Source organism: Vulpes vulpes, chromosome 13 (genome assembly GCF_048418805.1).
Source record: "Vulpes vulpes isolate BD-2025 chromosome 13, VulVul3, whole genome shotgun sequence".
Classification (NCBI taxonomy): Eukaryota; Metazoa; Chordata; class Mammalia; order Carnivora; family Canidae; genus Vulpes; species Vulpes vulpes.
This window is the reverse complement of record NC_132792.1, coordinates 35,533,392-35,556,328: the sequence shown is the minus strand read 5'-3', so window position 1 is coordinate 35,556,328 and position 22,937 is coordinate 35,533,392. Positions and strand designations below refer to the sequence as shown.

The window sequence follows — 22,937 nt, the reverse complement described above, 5'->3', positions numbered from 1 at the left end:
TCCGTTTATTTGCAGTATTTTTATTAATGGGGCTGTCTTTTGAATGTGCTCGTTAAAAATGTTGATATGGCCAAACCAGAAGCTTCAGTCAATCAAGCTTCTCATTCTGTGCTCAAATGACACTGAAGAGCATCTAATTAATTTCATTTGAAATTATTTTAATGCAGTCTTTGGTATTATCACATACCTAAGTTTGGTTTTAGCCACCATTCCTGAGATACTACGGCTCTTGCCAGACTCCAGAGCAAGCTGGTAAACTTACCTATCTCCATATATTAAAAGGAAGAATTAGCTACAGCTCCCCAGCTACTAGTACAGCTTTCAGCACCTCTTCCATGGTGGCTAGTATCTGTGCCATGTATAGCTGTGAAAGGATGGGAAAATGCGCTGAAATGATCGAAGAAGTAAACTATCAGCTTGACATGTTTTCCTAGCTATTGAAAAATCTTCTCATATTGAAACCCATTGATAGTGAAACTGCAGAATTCCTCTGTTTTAAGTACCATCTGGTTGTGCTCAAGGCTTTAAAGCTGTTATCTTCGCATAAAATTTCAAGAGTCCTATACTTTTTTCTTCACCAAACTATCCATTTTTAAGCCACAAATATTTTTCCAGCTCTTTCAGATTTTATCTAAAAGTATATTTTAACAGTATTTAAATAGTTCTTAAGCAATAACAATTTATCTTGATAGATGGCATGCTGTGTTTTTTCATTTTATTTTAATTAGCCATTGTGGAACCAAATTCCCTTTTGTTTTAGTCTTTTAAATATTGTTTAATTATAGTTATCATGCCAGATATCTTAAAGGTTATTTTACCAATACAGTTTCATTTAACATAACCCATATGGAATCAATAGCCCAGTTTCCTAAAGTGAATGCTTGGAAAATCTTACATTCATATGTTAAGAGTACACATCCTTTCCTCATTAGTTGGAAAGTACAGGGATTTTGGCACGGGTTCTGTGTGGAAGCATTGTGCAGCTTTTATATGGATTTTGTTTTTAGCCTTTGATGACACTGTTTAGAATAGGAAGTATCTAATAAGTAAAGCATTTTGTCTCAAGTGCTGCCAGTGTGTTTAATATATGCCTGGAGGTCTGAAACATTATCTTCTTCACTGCAGTAATATGCATTTAATTCTCTGAAAGCAGAAGGTCGAACTTTTAAAAGGGACGCAAAGTACATTTTCAAACAGAATAATTCAAAACATATGGAAGAGGGGACCAGAGTAATGTACAGTTGGTTTTTATGGTTTAATCATGATCATGTTAATGCACACCAGTAGCTAATTAAAGAAAACTTTTATTGTTCATTTTAAATGAGTGAGGTAAAGAGTGGGAGAGCTGATGTAACAGCGCTGCCCAGAGATGCATGTTCCTGCTGCCCTCACTCACAGCAAGCAGATACTGCTCTTTTTTGACAACTTGAATTATTAGCCCCCTCAGACAATAATAAAGCAAAAGTTATTTTCAGAGTTACTACACTGTGAACTTTTCTTTTTCCACAAAGGAATAGTAAATTGATGCCCAAGTTTAGGGCTTAGCACACATAATTAATTATAAAACTTTTTTCAAGAGCAGGCCAGATAGACTTTAGTATCATAGATAAATCTGCAGTGAACTGGTGACAAACCAATGGATTTTTAAATATGTCTCAAAAATCATCAGCTTATTTATTTCAGTGCTACAAATAGTGTGGAAACAGAAAAATGAAGGAAATCTTGGCTTTTAACCCAGTTTTAAGAATTTAGTTTCCCAGTACTGAGAAAGTGGTACTTTTTTGTTGTTGTTGTTTCAATGAAAGTCAGAGCTTCCATCTCTGGGTCACTGGTTCAAATTCCATTCTGCTCAGTAGTGACTAGAATTAGTTACCATCTGACTTCTGTTCAGTAACCTGCATGACCCAAGCTGATAGTTGCCATCCTGCCCTTGCTGGTTATTTATATCTCAAGATCAGGCTACTCGACATTCACTAGAGCTTAATGTGGCAATCTCAATATGTAAGGGCTAGACACTACATATCTTCACCTACAGGTGGTTTGTTTTGTCATGTTAACACCAGTAAGGAACACTTAATTTACTATCAGGAAGAAAATGTAGTTCTCTATGCATAGAAAGTAGTCTTACAGAGTTAAGAGTGGTCGCCTTTCCTGATAGAATAAAAATAGTTGAGTCGGATTTCAGTTTGCCACAGAATTCAACCTAAAGGAATTCTTCATTATTTCTTTATTACATTGTATACAGATAGTTTGTAATGCCTTATAACCTGGACAGTAAATCCTAGACTAGTTTTTTTCACATATGATTTGAGAATTCCTAGTGGGTGATGGATTTTGAGGTATATTTGAAATTTTTATAATAGGGATAACTAAAAACTTTAAAAATAATTTTTTTGATAATTGCCTTATTCTTTATTTTACTCACTCTTTAAGTTAAATATGTTGACTTGTTTATTCAGTCAGCACATAGTTATTAAGCTCTGCTATGTTACAGAGAGTATGGTGTGTGCTAGGAACACTAAAGGGGTTCCCTTTTACCCTTAGCTTAATATCTGACTGACTTTGGACCTATTCATTAACCTCTCTAAGCCTCACTTTCCTCACCTGTGAAATGGGGCTAACACTACCCCCTTCAAAGGGTTGTAACACTTAAAATAGAAAATGTAGGTATGTGCTAACAACATTTGGCAAATAACAAACATACTCAGTGGTATTCTATTTTTTTTTATCTTCAATTGCTTATATTTGAATTGTTCTGAGACAGAACACAGCATGAAAAGTGCTAATATTAGTTTGTTATGGAAGTGTAAAAGCTGGAAAGACTAGCATATCTGGAAGGGTTGAGGAAGTCTTCACAAAGAAGGTGACTTTTTTTTTTTAACTTACCCTTTATTGCATGCTACTGTGTATGTTCAACATATTAACTCATTTAATGCTGAAGCAACTTTGTGGGTTGAGTGTTAATGTCCTCAGTGTGTGTGAGGTTGAGGACCCAGCAGGGAGTATGAGGATAAGCAAGCAGAAGTGTGGTCAGCCCACAAGATGGAGAGTACAGGTCAGGAAAGGGCCCATGAATATATCTGGAAAGACCTTAACGAGGACAGCATATGGGCAGGTCTGTGTCCACATGTATTTATATATGAACAATCATGTCTGCAGAGCAATTTTTTTAATTTAATATTCTATCAGAAACTAACATATTCATTTATGGATCCTCTCTTCAGCGTGCCAGGCTCTACAGTACTCCTTAGTAATATACAGAAGCCAAGTGATGTGGCCCAGTACCTCTGACAGTCCTTCAGCTGGTAAAAGAGACAGGACTATGGCAGCTGCCCATTATTCAGTATTTACAGTAGACCAGGCACTATGCTGACCTCTTTAGACAAATTAGCTCATTTAATCCTTATACTCTTGAGATCAAATTTAAATCCCTATTTTACAGATGAGGTTACATAGCCTTAGGTTTGTAATTTGTCTAAAATCATAGTCAGAAAATAATGCACTTGATCCATCTGCCTCTAGAGCCTATAAATGTTTTAACACTACCTAATAATGCCACTACAGAACGCTGTAGGAGAAAAGTGAACTATGTGTAAAGTGCTAGGATTACCAGGCGGGAAAAGAATGAGAACAATTCTCAGACAAGTGTCACTTGTTCTGAGCCTTATTAGATCTGCCAGCTACAGCAAGCTCAGAAGGGCACTCCAGGCAGGGAAATAGCACCACCATACAGAAAGAATGGTTTAAAAGGACATGGTCTTCAAAAAACAGGACTGAGTTGCTTTTGCTTCAAGTATTTCATGTTGGACTTGTATAACTATGTATCTCCTTCAACCACTTTAAAATCAATAGTCAAGAAATATTTTTAAAATGTTAATGATTGTTACATTATTGTCTTGAATTAGTTAACAGCCTTTAACATTTTCATAAGCAACTCATAATAATTTGTACCATGTGGAAAAATGATACTATATTTATCGATCAAATTAAAGAAAAGCCTAAGAAATGATAAGCAATACTCAGGGAAATGCTTTTCCATTGCTGGTGCTAATATAAATTAATGTAGCCTTTTTTGGAAGGGTGTTGACAGTATCAGTAACTAACCTTAAACTTTCTTATACCATTTACCTAGTAATTCCACCTCTAGGAGCCTGTTCTAAAGAAAGATTATTAAATATTTTTCACAGAGGTTTGTTGGCAAAGATTAAAAACTGGAATATCCAATTATATGAAAATGGTTAAACAAATGTTCCTAACACTAATGAAGTATTATGCAGCTTTTTAAAACAGCTATGAGGAGTATATTAGCATTTGCCAGATTGGGGTGCAGTTTGGCACTCTGGTATGATCATAACCAAATAGGGGCCGGAGGGGGCACCTTTGCACAGGTGGGGAAAAAATACTGACAGTAAGTGCACCAAGATATTACCACTGGTTATGTTTGGTGATAAGATGGCAGTTCGGAGGATTTTGTTTTTTTCTCAGATTGTCCATGATTTCAATGAGTCTGTTACTCGGATGAAAAAGCAAGTGAAACATCTGTGTCTCCAATAGCATATCACAAACTGGGTGCTTGGAGAGACTTAAGAAACCAGAGAAGCAAAGCAGAGATCTCAGTGCTGTGCTGCCACCAAGTTGTTCTTTGTTCACCATGTAGGGAGTGGTTGATGGAAAATTTTGAGAATGAATAGCCTTTAGGGCACAAAGGAAAAATCCACCTTTGAGGACTTTAATTACTTACATTTTGCTTCATCACTTACGTTTACTCTTGTTTCAAGCCCTACTGTAGAGGAAAATAAACTTCATCTTGAATAAAATAATTCTATTTTAGTTTACTTTTCTTTGTCCTTCATAATTTTTAAGCCTGCCGACTTTTCTCTCCTTCCTTCCTACCCAAACCTTACAAATTAATTCTATAACGACAAGAGTAAACAATATAAACTACATCTGCCTAAAATATAATTTCAACCAATAGTAATCATGCTTTGGAAATCAGTTTATTGCACTATTTGAAAAATCACTCTGAAGAATACTAATATAATTCTTTAAAGAGACATTTTAAAATGCATACTACTGTTAGTCCAAAGAAAGGAAGTCTAACTCAAAATAAGAGTTAGATGTCTAATTAAATAATAGAAATGCACATTTGATGCTTTCTTAAGTATTTCCTTGACATTTTAATATGAATAGTTTTTTGAACGGTCATTTTGTTTTTATGATCACTCTGATACAAGTTACACTGCTAGAACCATTTTAACCTCTTTATTACATCCTTTATACAGTAACACTTGGAATGAAACTAGTTTAAAATATTTTCTTTTTCCTTACAGATCTCCAAACAAGAACAAAAAAAAATGGATACATTTGATGGAAGCATGGCTGAAACCTCATCTCGGTACAGTGGTGCCCAGGATAGTGGAATTGGCAGTGACAGTGTTAAAATCAGAATAGTACAAATAGAACAGCACAGCGGTACCAGTCAGCATCGCATTGCCCGTCCCTCACGCCAGTCATCAATTGTAAAAAATCTCAATTTTATTCCCTTTGACATATTTATTACTGCGAGTAGAATCTCACTAATGACTTATTCCTGCTCGGCCATACCCAAATCAAAATCGCAAGAACATAAGGATAATGAAAAAACAGGCAAGAGTTCATTAAATCTCCCAGAAGTTGACTCAGATGTTGCTAAGCCCAGCCAGGCATGTATTTCTACCGTAACAGCAGAGGATCTCTTGAGCAGTAGAGTATCTTTTCCTTCAGGGAAAAAAATAGGGGTCATCTCTCTTGAAAGTCTTCATGCATCCACAAGGTCATCTGCTAGACAGGCACTTGGTATAACTATTGTTCGGCAGCCTGGACGAAGAGGAACTGGTGACTTGCAGCTGGAACCTTTTTTATACTTTATTGTGTCCCAGCCTTCTTTGCTTCTAAGCTGTCACCACAGAAAGCAGCGAGTGGAAATATCCATTTTTGATGCTGTCCTTAAAGGGGTAGCCTCTGATTACAAATGTACAGGTAAGAGCCTTCGAATTTACTGGAATGCTAATAACTACTACACACTAAGTTTTATTCCCATTGTATCAAGATCGATCAAACAGAAAACAGCTGGCAGGCCAGACAAGACTTTTCTCTGTAGAATATGTAAATATGTAAAGTTCATGTCCCACAGCTGAATCATGTTTAAGTAAATGTTTGAAATGTATCAAGGTTTAGCCTCAGCGTTCTTACCATGCCTCTGAATATTCTTTTTTTTTTTTTTCAAGAGCTGAATGAAACAGGGGTTCTCTGGCCTATAGAAATGCTTAAGAATTTCCAGTGATTGGGAAGTAAAGCTTTTTTTCATAGTAATAGCCTATAGGTATGCTTTTCATATTAATGCAGCTGTTCAGGTTGAAAAAAAAAACTTTAGAAAATGAAGTTTATTGTTTGGTATTCTTTTGATCTAATCATCTTGCTGTAACAGCATTATATTAAATGTATTTGAGAAGGTTTATTATAAGATAAGATGGTTTAAAGATGTTTATACATGTATAACAAACACATTTATTAGTGGTATTGGCCAACTGGCTTTTATTTCTCCATCCATACCTTTCTTATAACCAGAGAGAATCCTATATTATAATAATTATATTGAACTTCTGAAGCTTGTTACCTTTTAAGAGTAAGAAGGTGATCAGGGGTTCAGATTTAAAACTTATTGGCTATTAAATGGCAAGGGCTAATGGAAACAGGGTCAAACAGGGTATAGAGAGACCTTTTCCTTGAATTAATGTAGAATTAGAGAATTGGCTGGAAAACTGGACAGGGAAGGGTATCCTGGCCATCTAAGATTTGGTATCAGAAGACGGTCCTAGCAAGCTCAGGTATAAATCAGGCATTTTATTGCTATCAGGTGGTCTCATCTAGCAGATGGAAGCCAGCAGTGAGGCATTTGGAGAATTTGTCCAGTCTGGAAGTCAGGCTGATTCATTCTTGGCATTGAGGAGAACCATTTTTCACCACAGGCTTCTGGAGATTAGATGGCTGGTGTGGGGATCAGGATTCATTTCAGCCCAAGGTCGGAGGATCCCTTGGCTCTTGCTGAAGTGTAGTACAAGTTCCCCACTTTAGAAAAGGATAACTAGCCAGTTGCTAAGGAAGGGCAACCTGGGGCGCCTGGGTGGCTCAGCGGTTTGGTGCCTGCCTTTGGCCCAGAGCATGATCCTGGAGTCCCAGGATCAAGTCCCAGGTCAGGCTCCCTGCATGGAGCCTGCTTCTCCCTCTGCCTATGTCTCTGCCTCTCTCTGTGTGTCTCATGAATAAATAAATAAAATCTTAAAAGATTACAGGGTTTATATCAAAGATGTACATTTGAATTACAGTTAGTTCTTAGGTTGAAATATAAAGTGCTTTCTGTTTAAAAAAAAAAATCCTTGGGGGCACCTGGCTGGCTCAGTCAGGGAGCATGCAACTCTTGATCTCAGGTTTGGGAGTTTGAGCCCCATGTTGGGTATAAAGATTACTTAAAAATAGAATTACCTTTCTTACACAAAATGTATCTTCTTGGACATTTAGATTATCCAAAAAGAGTTATAAGTATAAGGGCAGCCCTGGCGGCTCAGCTGTTTAGCGCCACCTTCAGCCCAGGGTGTGATCCTGGAGACCCAGAATCGAGTCCTGCATCGGGTTCCCTGCATGGAGCCTCCTTCTCTCTCTGCCTGTGTCTCTGCCTGTGTGTGTGTGTGTGTGTGTGTGTGTGTGTGTGTGTGTCTCATGAATAAATAAAATCTTTAAAAAAAAGTTATCAGTATAAATATCATATATCATTATTTGGAAACATTTATCAGAAAGTCAGTAGTTAAAATATAATGCTAATTGAAAAAGCACCCAGCATGTACTGACTACTTATTTTGTGCCAAACATTGTACTAACTTCTTCAAATGCATTATCTCATTTAAACCTTTTAACAACTCTATGGGAAATGTTATATATCATCCCATCTTAGAAAAGAGGAACTAAAGTTTGTAGAGGTACTTGTCCAACATTACAAACCTAGCAATAAACAGAGCTAAAATTCAAAACAAGATTTCTTAGACTCAGTATTTGCACAGATCCAAAAAAAAAAAAAATTGGTTGGACTCCTGAGTCTGGTCTCTCGACCCATATGCATCCCAGGAGTGGAAAAGAAATGTGAATCTGCAGTTCTCTGTGAGCCTTTGTTGTCCACACCAGAACATGCAAATGGTTCTGTCTGTAACATTGTAACTGGTGAATTTTTGTATGTTAAATGTGTTGTGATATGACTACACAGTACAGTCTCTCTTGGTAATATGACAGACCTGAGTTTAACCTCTAACTGTTATTTTCAAGATGCATTCCTAACACATAGGGCAGTTATGAAACTGATAATAGGTAATTCATGAAAATACTTAGCATTCAATCAAGCAAAATAGTAGGCCTTCATAAATGTTTGCTGTTACTGCTTTAGCTATTATTATTATTATATAGCAGAACAATTATGAAGCAGAAAGCCTAGAATTTAATATTGGCCTTGCCAGGAAATACAGGATGATCTCAACCAGGTAGTTCACTCTCTTGAGGTTCTATTTCCTTATCTGTTATATGTGATAGTTATAAGTCCATTCCAGTTCTAAAGTTCCAGTATTCTGTAACTTGGAATTCATCTCCCCATATTCACCTTCCTAAAAATATTTTAACTATACTGCTTCAGCCTCAGGGAGTTGACATCTGTAAGTGAGTACCCTATCAGAATAAAATTTATTTTAACTTGTTTTAAATATGGAAATTTTCTTTTGACATTCTAGTGGAACACAAACTCATTTATTCAATATTTTAAATACATAAATTTTATTAAATGTTAAGTTATTTTTTAAAAACTGATCTGGGGAAATTTCTGTCTTAAATTGGTCCACTTTAGTGAACAATCCAAGTCCCATTACCAATTTAGTTAATCAGAAACATTTCACATAGCACTTTTCCATCCTGAAGGAAGGACTGTTACACGTCCAGGGTTCTTTTGAAGCCCTGTGATCGTGTGGGTGAGAAAACAGAAAAATATGAATGCCTATAATATTAATATTCAAGGGGAGTAGAAGCAGTAAAGTAGAGGTGGCTGGTTTCATTTCTGGATTCTAAAGTGAAACAGTCACTACAGTGTCTTAATTGGAGGGATAAAGAGGGGTATCACTATGAAGCTAACTTTGTAAGAAAGATCCAGAAAAACTTCATAAGTTAATAATGAAAGAGGTGACATATTATATCTTTCTGCAGTATTTATATTCTTATTATTTATTTATTGAGCTATAATACAGTATTATATTAGTTTCAGGTATACAACCTAGTGATTCAACATTTGTATACGTTGTGAAATGGTCACCACAGTAAGTCCAGTTAACATCTGTCACTTCATAAAGTTAATACAGTTGTTGTTGACTGTGTCCCCCATGTGTATATTTTATCCCCAAGACTTAACATATTTTATACCCGGAGGTTTGTACATCTTAATTTCCTTCACCCTTTAGGGCCTCCCCTTTGGCAACTGCCAGTCTGTTTTGTGTATCTGTGAGTCTGGGTTTTGTTTTGTTTTGTTTAGATCCCATATATTAAATAAAATTATATGGTATTTGTCTTTCTCTGTTTGACTTTTTTCACTTAGCATAATACCCTCAAGGTCCATCCATGTTGTCAAAAGTAGCAAGATTTCATTTATTTTAATGGTTTAGTAGTTTTCCAGTGTGTGTGTGTGTGTGTGTGTGTGTGTGTGTGTGTGTGTGTGTGATGTATACACATGGTAGCTTTAACTTTCTGAGGAACCTTCATGCTATTTTCCATAAGTGGCTGCACTAATTTACATTCCCACTAACAGTGTTCAAGCATTTCCTTTTCTCTACATCCTCACCAACACTTTTTATTTCCTCCCTTTTTGGAAATAACCATTCCTGCAGGTGTGAGGTGATATCTCATTGTGGTTTTGATTTGCATTTCCCTGATGATTAGTGACATTGAGCATTTTTTCAGATACCTGTTGGCCATCTGTATGTCTTCTTAGGAAAAATGTCTATTCAGATCCTCTGCCCATATCTTACTCAGATTGTTCACTTTTTAGTTAAATTATATGAATTTTTATGTATTTTGGATATTAACCCCTTATTAGGTATGTCATTTACAAATGTCTCTTCCCATTTAGTAGGCTGTCTTCAGTTTGTCCGTGGTTTCCTTCACTTTGCAGAAACTTTCTCGTTTGTTGTAGTCCTTTGATTAGTTTTGCTTATGTTTCCTTTGCTCTGGAGTCAGATCTAAAAAGATATCACTAAGACTGATGTGAAGGAATTGCTGCCTATGTTTTCTTCTAGTAATTTTATGGTCTGAGGTCTTACATTGAAGTCTTTAATCCATTTTGAGGTGATTTTTATAGATAGTATAAGATAATGTCTAGTTTTTCATTCTTTTTGCACATAGCTTCCAGTTTTCCCAACACCATTTACTGAAGAGACCATCCTTTCCCAATTGTATATTCTTGCTTTCTTTGTTGAACATTAATTGAATATATATGTGTGGGTTTATTTTGGGGCTTCCTATTTTATCCCATTGATCTATGTGTGTTTTTATGCCAATGGCATACTGTTTTGATTAGTGTAGTTTTGTAGTATACTTTAAAATCAGGGAGCTTGATATCTCTGGCTTTGTTCTTTCTTAGGATTGCTTTGACTATTCATGGTCTTTTAGGATTATTTGTTCTAGTTGTGTGAAAGATGCTATTGGAATTTTGATAAGAATTGCATTGAATTTGGAGATTGCTTTGGTGGCATAGACATTTTAATAATATTAATTCTTTCAGTCTGTGAGCATGGAATATCTTTCTATTTATTTGCATCATCATTAGTTTCTTTCATCAGTGTCTAAAGTTTGCAGTTTACAGGTCTTTTACATCCTTAGTTAAATTTATTCCTAGGTATTTATTCTTTTTTATGTAATTGTAAATGGAATTTTTTCCTAGATTTCTCCTTCTGTTACTTTCATTATTAGTGTATAGAAACATAACACACACATATTTTTATATATTAATTTTTTTAGCCTACAACTTTACTGACTTCATTTATTACTTCTAACAGTATTTTAGTGGAGTCTTTAGATATTATTCCCCTGTCTTCTTTCCTGTGTGGTTTCTGATGAAATCCACAGTAATCACAATCATTATTTCCATATACGTAATGTGTTGATTTTCTCCAGTGGCTTTCAAGACTTTTTTTCTCTATATTTGTTTTCTAGAGGTTGATTATAATGTGTCTGCTTAAAATTCTACTTAAAATTCTTTAAGTATTTTTCTGCACTAATCCTTCTCCTCTTTTTGAGGGACACCAATGTTAAACTTTTTAAAATTATTACAGAGATCCCTGAGACTCCTATTTTTTTTCTTTTTTCCTATTATCTTTCTTCTTCTCTGTTCTTCATATTAGATAATTTCTATGGAATATTCCAGTTCTAAAATGTTTGGTTCTTTTCTGTAGTTTCCATTTCTCTTCTGAGAACTTCTGTATTTCCGCTCATTTCAAGCATGTTTACCTTACCTCATGAAGCATATTTATAACACCTGCTACAGTCTTAAATGCTGTGTCACTGCTGCCACAGCACAGCCATTGCACTGTGTGCCCCCATCCCCATACACTGTGCCCACTCTTGGGGCAAAACCAGGGGAGAAAAAAGAAATATAAAAGGCAGCAGAGTTTCCTGCACCTCTGAAACATCAGGGGCCTTATTTCCCAGACATAAGGACTTTGGCTGTTCTTGCCATCATTGTGACCACAACCTAAGACTCCCTCTCAGTGAACATTGGAAGAGAAAAGAGAAAAAAGAAAAGAAAATGGGAAACCCACCATTGTAGGTGTCACATCCTCAAGTCTGACTCCCCTCCCCAATCTGCTTTGCTCTTGTTTACTTTTTAGAGTTCTCAGGCATTTGTGTTTTGTATTTTCTCTCAAGTTTTTGATTGTAAGCAGCATGAGAGTTAGATTGCATTTAACTTATTACAATTTTGGCTGGCACCAGAAGTCCTGCAGTTTTAAAACAATAAAATTATTTTGTAGTCTATTAGCCAAGACATGGTCTTCTGAGAAACTTAACACAGGATTTCCTCCAAAAGTGATACTTTGAGTATCTGAACATGATCTTTGCTTAATGGTGACATGGGCAGAATCAAGTTAATGCTGACAACTCCCCAGGAGCAGATTATTCATTATAGTATATTAACTGATCTGTGCTCATAGATGTAAAGGGTGGTAATTTTGTTCTTTCTCTGAGTTCCTGAGGGATATCCTTTCATAGATTTTTAAATCAAGTTAGAAGTTAGAAATGCTGTGAAATTCATTGTCCATCACGTCAATCGGACTTCTTCTCAGCACGTGTGACTGATACATATGTGTGTATATTATATATGCCATTTAGGCACATACCTGTTTTAAAAAACCTAAATTATATTAGAGGCTACCCAGAATAGATGATAAATGAAATCTATATTTGTACCTGTACCTACATCCTTTTTTTTTTTGGAAACCTAAAATAAAACAGAAGTGAAGACAACTTTTTTTTTTTAAGATTTTTATTTACTCATCAGAGACACAGAGAGAGAGAGAGAGAGAGAGAGGCAGAGACACAGGCAGAGGGAGAAGCAGGCTTCATGCAGGGGGCCCGACATGGGACTTGATCCTGGGTCTCCAGGGCCACACCCTCGGCTGAAGGCGGCGCTAAACCGCTGAGCCACCTGGGCTGCCCAAAACAACTGTTTAAATTTTGAAATGTTAATAAAATATCCCTAATACTCATATTTTAGTGATCTTAAATTATACCAGCTATACCTGTAAGTATATAGGGTGGTTTGTTTTACCCTCCATAATTTAAAAAATGGCAGTTTATCTAAAGCCTAAATTATCAACTTGAATTCTTATGACTGTTAATATTAATAACCTATACATGATCTTCCATGTGGTCCAGGTAGATAATATATCTGTGAGCCAATAAGTTTCTTCTTAAAATATTACAGTAATGTGACAGTGGCTTTCCCGTGCCCTTACCTGGAGCAACCTCTGACAGAAATGAGATCTTCTGCCAGCACCTTTATATGTAGCAGCTGTAATAATGGCGGTTCTCATTTAAATAAAGGTCGTGTATAGTTGTTTTTAACCTAATCTTATTAGTTGTGTTTATAAATACTTAAAATTTGGTATTTATTTTGTTTAAGGTAATGGAGTCCAGATTTGAAATTGCCTCATATCTTGACTATGCAGCCCAGGGCAGACTTAAAAAGTCAATTTTCTTCTTGTTTATTTGGGGCTTTTTGTTTGTTTTTGAAGAAATGACTGTGCCATCTGGTCAGTTGGGAAAGAGATGAGCCATTCCGAGGGAATCCGATGAACCCCCTTAGTTCCTCAGCAGTCAGGTAGTCCAGTGGCTTAGTACTCAGTGTGTGACAGGACTAACCAGTTGGAAGACAGCTACTTCCACCATCCTGTAGCTTCTTTACCTTACTGGAATTTTTCAAACATTGGCTAGACTAAAATATAGAGATTAAACTCAATTACAATTTATACTGAAAGATCAGGTAATAACACATTTACATGTGTGACAGAAATATCCACAACATGCTATCTATAGGATGGGATACTTGCCACATTTTAAAGTTTTATAAGTATTACCTATATGACTTCAGGTCTAATTGAGAGGCAAACATGGAATAGAGAGAGTGGGACCCAGTCCTGAGTTCTAATCCCAGCCCTGCTGCATAACAACCATGTGACCTCAGACAAGTTATTTCATCTTCCTAAGCCTCGGCTCCTTATCTAGAATATGTGGAGAACACTGGTAGCAACCTCCCAGAGCTGATGTGAGAATTAAGTGATGTGTATGGAACTCTCATCTAAGTGTGTAGCACGGGGCTCCAGAAATGTTAATATTGTTGTTGTTTTTATCATCATTGTTAACATCTTTAAGTTGAGTTTAAAATAGTGGTTGTAGTTGGCCAAAAAAATTCACATCATTTTAGTGCAATTTATAGCTGTTGTGTAGTTTGAAATTTTTCAGTTGCAGTAATTGGCTTCTTTACCCTTTCATGAATAGGTCTGCAGAAAATGTGCCAAAGACATCTGAGTAAACCAACAGTTGGAAAATCATAAACTGCCTTCTTACACCTCATAAATCATATCTTGATTTCATTTAGTTATTGTGACTTTAAGAGAAGGATTGAATTACATGTCTTTTTAGAATTAAAGGTTTTCCTAATGTTTCTGGAAAGGCTTAGAATTAACCTGTGACTTTAGTGTCATAATGATCACAACTTGAACATTTATCTGAAAATTTAGCTGCTGGGAACATTTCTTGCCGGCCAGTAATATGAAATGAAATTATTACTTTGACAGAAATCAGCAAGTAAGTAGTTCTCATAAAAGGAACTCTAGTGTATCACTAAGGGAGAGTTGTGGGGAGAATGTTAAATAAGTTGATCCAGCCAGCAGGGGGAATTAACATATGGGGAAGGATATTGGAATGGAAATCAGAAATTTTGACTTGTAGTCTTGGCTCTAATACCAAGACTCTTTGATGCAAATAACTAAATTTCTTGGTGCCATAATTTCCTTATCTCTAAAATGGGTATAATAACATCTGGTCTTTGTAGTTTCATAGCTTAATCTCAGCTCTAATGAGATATTTATGAAAAGTCTTGGAACTGTGAAATACTCAACTGTAAGTGGGGACTTATGTAGTTATTAGCAGTAGAAGGAAGAGTTAAATGGACCTTCCTTTCTGAACATGAGAAAAAAACTAGTATCCTGGCCCTTTTGGCATCCATATCAATCATCAGCATTTACTTAAAATGAATGGGACATGGGAGGAATCATTTGAAGACAAGGAGTTGACTTTCAATGTGAAATAACTCGGACTTTGCTCAGAATAGACAAGAGACTAAAAATTAGGATTATTTGATCTTCCTTGTATGACTACACTTTTTTAACTGAATAGCACCCTGGTTTTACTTGCACTGAATTTTAATTAAATGTCCTGTAAAACATCTGAAACCCACATTAGAATTTAACATGAAAACAACCAGATAGGAAAGGGATCAATAATACCACAAAGCAGCGTAGAAAATAAGTTAACAGGAATTCATTGAATGATATTTCAGATATTATTTCCTAGTTAGTATCATCAAATATAAACAATGTATTTCCTTTTAGCAAGATATGGAAGACTTGCTTCTAAAAGTAAGAGCCAATTGGCACTGATAATCACACATCCCAGCAGCCATTTTAATCCTTCTTCTTCTTCTTCTTCTGGGCTGCAAGCTTGGGATTTCAAACCAAGAAACCTCCTCTTCCCCTTCCCATCACATCTTATGGAATACAAGATACAATGCATGAGAAAAAGGGTTTATGGAGTTAGCCGAATGCCTGGGTATCAACAGGAAGATGGTGGTGGCACTTACCTTGCATCCATAGCAATTTAGAATTGGTTTCTTGGTTGATTTTGCTGCTCTGAAATTGAATTGCTTCTGTGTTTTAAAGATCTAGGTTCCTTCACAATATAATTTTTAGGCATTTTAGGTTTTTATGGACCACATTTGCTTCTGTGGCTACATTTAAAAAAAAAAAAAAAGAAAAACATAGCAATTTAAGCTAAAGACCGTAGAAGACATATAGAAAATATGAGAAACCCAGTAAGCCTGTTTGTAGCTTTGCCTTTGTTTTATATATGGTGGTCAAAAGGTGACTATTGGGAATCCCTGGGTGGCTCAGCAGTTTAGCGCCTGCCTTCAGCCCAGGGCGTGATCCTAGGGTCCTGGGATCGAGTCCCACATCAGGCTCCCTACATAGAGCCTGCTTCTCCCTCTGCCTGTGTCTCTGCCTTTCTTTCTCTCTGTGTCTCTCATGAATAAATAAAATATTAAAAAAAAAAAAAAAAGGTGACTGTTCTGATTGTGACCTCTCCTTCAGGCAGTGAACAGTTCCAGCCATTGGGTACAGCCAAACCAAGCACAACCATGGCTTCTGAAAGAGGCCTCTTTGGAGCTTTAACAATACGAATTTCCTAGGTAGAGGTAAACAGATCTAGATCCTCCAAAGATACTTTTCTATTAAGAAACACCTTCATGTATTCTTGGCACAAAAGGATTAAGCTAACAAACCATCTAGGAACATCTTGTCAGTGAACTGGGAGAGAAGAAGATAGAAAGGGGAATCTCTCTAATGAATAGGTCTGCAGAAAATACCCTACTACCCTGATTCTTTTTCAGGTATTTTCCTTCTACCCTGGCTAGCTGTGAACTCTGCTTGATCTTCTTTAACAAAAAAAAAGCTTTGTGAAATTGAAATTCTGATGCACTCACCATGTTTATTGGACACTTAAAATTATTTTAAGGGGTCATTTCAATCTTTGCTTTGTATAAAAGTTGATACACCCAGGGACCTTATAAAAAGTAGTCTTGAACTTCCAGCTTAAAAATTGGAAAGGAGTCTATTTTGGCTTACAGATGATTTACTTCCCTGATTCATACATAGGCCAGATACTTATAAGGGATGGAAAAGAAGGTAAGAATATAATTTTGATAATTTATCAGAACCAAAGTCCAGGAAAATTGTCAGATCAATGATTTCTCCTCAGGCAGGAGTATTTAATAGAGAAGTAAAATACATTGACTAGTATTTTAAACCTAAGTAGTTATTATTTTAAGAATTAAATATAAATAAGCTTACTCTATTTTTTAAGATCAAAATTGAGTATAATTACCACTAATAAACAGTGTTTTCTTTTTTACTTATTTCAACCAGTGATAAAAAAGATTTTTCAGAATTACAAAGCAAAAACAAAAACTGGGAGTAGACACTTGAAAGACACTGTACACATATACTCCTATTTTCTTTAAAGATTATGTTTTAGAAACAAAATAGTGACTGTTCATTGAACTTTTACCATGACATGTTCTACACAAATCATGTTACACATAGTAGCTGATACAATATTCTCAACAATCCACAATCTAGTGTCTTACCCTATTTTGGAGACTATAGAAACTGGGACTCCATGAAGTTAAGTAGTTTACTCAGTTTAAGGAGTCAGGACTTAAACCCAAAATCTTTCTTTAAAAAAAAAAAAAAGATTTTTATTTATTTATTCGTGGGAGACACATAGAGAGAGGCAGAGACACAGGCAGAGGGAGAAGCAGGCTCCATGCAGGGAGCCTGACGTGGGACCCGATCCCAGGAGCCCAGGATCACAACCTGAGCCAAAGGCAGACGTTCAACCGCTGAGCCACCCAGGTGCCCCAAACCCAAATCTTTCTGCCTCCAAAGTTCATATTCTTTTCATTATCCTGAATTTTCTACTGTGTTATAAACTGACATAAACTGTCCTATAGAACAAAATGTAAAAAAGATTTTTGACAGTAGGGCTGTCTGTGTTCAGGAAGTCCTAGGTCAATGGCAGTCATATTTCATAAACCACTTTTTTTTTAAAAGATTTATTTATTTATTCATTCAGAGAGAGAGAGACAGGCAGAGAGAGAAGCAGGCTCCATGCAGGGAGCCCGACGTGGGACTTGATCCCGGGTCTCTAGGGTCACGCCCTGGGCTGCAGGTGGCGCCAAACCACTGTGCCACCGGGGCTGCCCCTCATAAACCACTTCTATATGACAGTATCCTATTACCTGCCAGTTGTCTCTCAAGAGCTCACCAAAAGTCACTTAAATGTTATTTCATAAATGTAACAACCCTCTGTATACAGGCCAAAGAGAACCAGTTTCCCTGAGATGCCACTTTGGCCTGGGCTCATTAACCATGGCATACTGCAGCATGCTTGTACCCTATAACAGGTCATTGAAGACTTTGCAAAAAGTGAATAAAATCTAGTCTTCTTTCATTTAAAAAAAACAAACAGTAGATCTTTCTGGACTTTGTGGAACTAGTAAAATGAAGACGGAAGTAAATCTTGAGGCTATTGGCTGTGCTACATCAAAGAGGCATTTATTTTACACTTCTGAGGAATTTGTGATATTTTAATCGTGTACTGCTGTCAGAAAACTCAGTGCAATATGACATCAGAGCAAAGAGTTACTGAAATTTAAATCTGCAGTAGTAGTTTAGGGAACACATTAATTTTAATCATAATGATTTGGGGATGATAACATAAGCATCAATATGATTAGAAATTAAAGCATGATATAATTTCAAATGTTGTTGATAGTATTGAGCAGGATTTTGTTACCCAGGATTGCAAGCAGCAGCAGGATCAGATTAATACAACAAGAAGCAGTACCAGGAGTAAGATGACAAAGTGTTTGCTTTGGACAAAACATGGTTAAAATGAGGTACACCAAAACCCAATCAACTTTTAGTTTATATTTTTCAGCACTCACTGAAAAATATATTCAAAATTTCAATTAATAAAATTTTTTCCAGGAATACAAGTTTACAAGAACTTTCCACCAAAGGAAAATTTTGTATCCTTGACATTGCTCCATATTTTCTTTAGCACTAATTTTCCACAAAAATGAAAAAAGACGAAGGTATCATGAGGAAATTGATTCAAAGAGGCAAAACCATTATTGTGACTGTAGTTAATTGCATTTTCCACAACAATATCTTGGCCTGGAACTGCCAGGGGAAATCACCATTGCACTAACTACTTTCTGCCTTCCTTAATCAACCTACTTATAGAGATGTTCTTGAGCACAAAAGTGGCCAAGGGAAAGCAGAAAGAGGCACAGATGATCAACTGTTTTGTAAATCTGAAGTTGAAAAAAGTAACTGTTAGGGAAGGAAGGAGAGTGAGGAAAAAGATAAGAGATATTTAGCTTTCAAGTAAGTTCTGCTGGCCCTGGGATTTTTAAATATCAAAGTTCATTAATCACATGGCAAAAGAAATGAAAACATTGTCTCCACAATGGTGAACACTTAGAAGTATCTGGTGTTAGAGTAGCTGGACTTCATTCAGTGTTATGTCAATCTTTAAAATGGGGAAATTATCACTGACGTGGAGAAATGTCTTATTTGGACCTTAGTAAAAATTCAGCTTAGTTATGAAAAGAATTTCCTGCCACATAGTAGAACAAAGCAGAATAGAATAAAGTAGAATGTTATCAAGTGTAAGAATAAAGTTTACAAAATCTGTAACATTCAGCTGTTCTATAGGAGCTTGGAAAACAAATCTTTTGTTAAGTAGAAGATTGCAAAGAAAATGAGAGTTGGTCACACTGAATCGTGTTAGATTTTATATAATTCAAATGTTACTCAAAAACGTACTTACCTGTGTGACTATTTGCTAAGGGTTAAAAACTAGTAATGAGCAGCAGTGCAAAGACCACTTTTATCAGATTCAGAGGAGGACCTCCCAAGCAGCTAAGTGAAGGTTTGTGAAGAAGAGCAAAGTAATCTACAAACACAAAGAATACAATATGAAACAAGCCTCTGTGAAAGCCAATAATATCTTGATCCATCTGTGAATGGACTGGAGACCACCTGAATCTTCTCTTTGGGTGTTCTTTGTGACATGATATGATGAAGTATTTTCTTTTGGAGGCCAGGTCAACCCAGAAGAAAAACAAATAGTATAACTTTGTCAATACCAATGTCTTATTGAAGTGAATTCTCACTGACTTTGAACAAGATTTATGGCTATGAGCAATTTGTCATTTCTTCTGACCTATTCCCCCCACTCTGCTACTTCTAATAAGATACTACTGTCTCCTGTTTCTTAGGCTTAGGGACAACCGCATAAATCCTACATCAGCAGGAGCTTACTCTTTCTGAGAGCTTCCTGTTCTCAAATAGGTAGGTGTTAAGTATGGAGAAGAAAACTATCAAAGTCTGAAGGAGCTTTCCAGTATGAAGTAGTCATACTTCTTTGTCATTCTATTTGTATTGTATTCACGAGCTCCTTTAATCTTAGTTTATCTGGTACTTTCCTATCTACATTGACCCTGAGGAATGTGTAATATGAATCCTATTTTCTAGACTTGATGATGGAATTAAGGAGAAGTTAAATCGAAGACATTACAGGAAGTCTAAAAATCATGCCCCTCATCATCTAGCCATTAGAGTGTAAGGGACAAAATCATGACTTGCGGACCTGAATGAGCTATTTCTGTGGGCTTCTGACAGACCCTTCTGCTACTACCACTGCTGCTTCTAACTACTGTGATTAGAGGCATATCCAAAATAGAGATTTCAGCTAAAACTGGGAGAGTAGCCACTGCCATACATTCAATATTCATCAACCATGCAACCTGGATTTTCCTAATTTCAGTTATGCTGTTCTGTTAGCTCTATAAATACAGCTGTACTTTCAAATCAGCTGTGTAGCCATATTAAACCAATAATATCTATTAAACCAGTAGTTTTAGGGGGAAATAGTCATTGAAAGTTTGGCTTCTTTAGATAGATTTCCTCGACTTTTACATTTTTTTTAAATTCCTAATTCCCAATCCTGTTTCCTACTATTGCCAGTTTGTTTATTTCATCTCTGTTAAGTCGTATCCCCCTGTAATTGCCTCAGTGCAGACTCCAAGGCTGGGTGCCAGATGGCGAGGCCCTCTACCTTCTACGAAAAGAGAAGCAATCTGCACAAAACCTATCTCCCCTACTTAGAAAACCCTCACTCAGATTATACCAGAATTTGGTGCTTCCCTCTGTCTATAATGTTACAAAGACAGAATGTCAAAATATCCTGTGCTTTCTTCGCTCCCCTTCACTTCAGTTTGTTTAGATGCTTTGATGTGTCATCCTATTTTTGCTTCAGCTGTGAATATAGATCCAGATATCATTATAGGCTTAGGATCATCCTAAAGATGACCATTCTCCAGTATGTACGTATGTACCTATGCATGGAGGTAGGTTTATTTCTTTAAGATAGAGTTCTTTTTGTGGTCTTTCTGATTACTAGGGCATGGATATTTAGGATTTGGGTAGACACTCATTTTCAGCCCTCTCCCCTACTCATGTGGATATTCTGTGTTTACACTCTTATCAACCATGCATGGGAAGATCCATTTCTCCTCCTTCTCCTCCACACAAGATATTATCAGTCTTTTTCATTTATGCTAACCTGATGAATTAAAAAACTACTTCTTGTTTTAACTTGTGTATGGTTGTTGTCAGGCTGAGCATTTTCCCTGTTTTTCATAAAACAGTGCTCTCTAGAAGGATTAAAGAGCTAAAGGCAAAACCAAAATGTTAAAAATGCTTCAAGAAACTTTAGAAAAGGGCAGCACAGGTGGCTCAGCGGTTTAGCGCCACCTTCAGTCCAGGGTGTGATCCTGGAGACCCAGGATCAGGTCCCACGTCAGGCTTCCTGCATGAAGCCTGTTTCTCCCTCTGCCTGTGTCTCTGCCTCTCTCTCTGTGTGTCTCTCATGAATAAATAAATAAAATCTTAAAAAAAAAAAAACTTTGGAAAAATATATAATCACCTAGGGATAAATCACTAAATAAAAGTTAATAGATTTTTATTCACATCTATAAAAAAGTATGCACGCAAAAAATATCAGAATTTATTTTGAGGATAGCTACCATACCAAGAGGAAATATTTACAATATAACAAACAAGCATTAACACTCATTAACTAATAAAAAAAAGAGTGTAAATACTTTGTAGAAAAGGAATCAAATGGCCAGTATATGAAAAGATGCTTATTCCACTTTGTTTACTATTGACAATATAAATAGCTCTTATGTCAGCACATATAGATCTTCTTGATTCTTATAAACAATTGTATGAATTACTATTGTTTGTTTAAGCATTAATATGTTGATGAACACGTAGGTTATTTTCTATTATTTGCTACGATTAGCAATTCTACACTGTGTGTGTGTGTGCATGTGCACGCACATATGTGCAGGTGAACTACACAGGCATTAGTTTTTGGTCTTGGCCTGATTAGTGAAAAATTCTACTTATTTAAAAAATGTTTTCTTTATCACTAAGATTTATTATCTCATAATCTTTATATGTTTTTAAGATTTTATTTATTTATTCATGACTGAGAGAGAGAGAGAGAGAGGCAGAGACACAGGCAGAGGGAGAAGCAGGCTCTGTGCAGGAAGCCCAACGTGAGACTCGATCCCAGGTCTCCAGGATCATCTGTTATTTGCCTCTTTATTAATTTCTTCATTTTAATAATTGCTTATTCTTTCCTCTACCTATTTTTCTCTATAATGTCTATATTGACTACATGAACTTTTTATAGATTAGTAATAACCCTTTTCTATCACATGAGTTTGAATATATGATTCCTATAACTTGTTTCATTTATCCTGTTTTACTTCCCAATCTTTTACACATCATACCAATATTTCTACATTAGTTTCTGTCCATTATCTATTTAGTTACATCACTTATGTCTATTTTCTCTGTTAGATCATTATCCTCTGTCTAGATTGTATTCTCTTTGAAATGAAGAATTATGCTTCTTGGGATGCCTGGTGGCTCAGTGGTTTAGCGCCTGCCATCAGCCCAGGACGTGATCCTGGAGTCCCGGGATCGAGTCCCATGTCGGGCTCCCTGCATGGAGCCTGCTTCTTCCTCTGCCTATGTCTCTGCCTCTCTCTCTCTCTCTCTCTCTCTCTCTGTCTCTCATGAATAAATAAAAAATCTTAAAAAAAAAAAAAGAATTAAGCCTCTTCATACAGGTCTAGCACAGTACCATTTACTTGATAATAACTGCTTCTTGATGATGGCTACACAGTTGGGACCATAGAAGTCCCATAGAAGTAGAGCATAGAAGTAGACCATAGTATGGTTCTACTGACCATAGAAGTAGACACTTGCGTCCTGTCAGGTTACATAGCTCCTACAAATTGATAATCAATCCAACCAGAAATAGACTTTTGCTATTGTTTCACAACACTTGACCATTCTCTTTGAAAGAGAGAATACTATAATGTTACTATGTAATGG

The 22,937-nt window shown here is 36.2% G+C and overlaps 1 protein-coding gene across 19 annotated transcripts in view; it reads left to right on the top strand.

Moving 5' to 3' along the window:
• Positions 1 to 22,937, top strand: part of VPS13B (vacuolar protein sorting 13 homolog B) — a 727,825-nt gene that overhangs the window by 524,176 nt on the left and 180,712 nt on the right. For all 19 annotated transcript variants that reach the window (XM_072734208.1, XM_072734211.1, XM_072734207.1 and 16 more), the window contains one exon: positions 5,331 to 6,018. In XM_072734208.1, the coding sequence (XP_072590309.1) occupies positions 5,331 to 6,018 (688 nt within the window). The remainder of the gene's footprint in view (positions 1 to 5,330; positions 6,019 to 22,937) is intronic.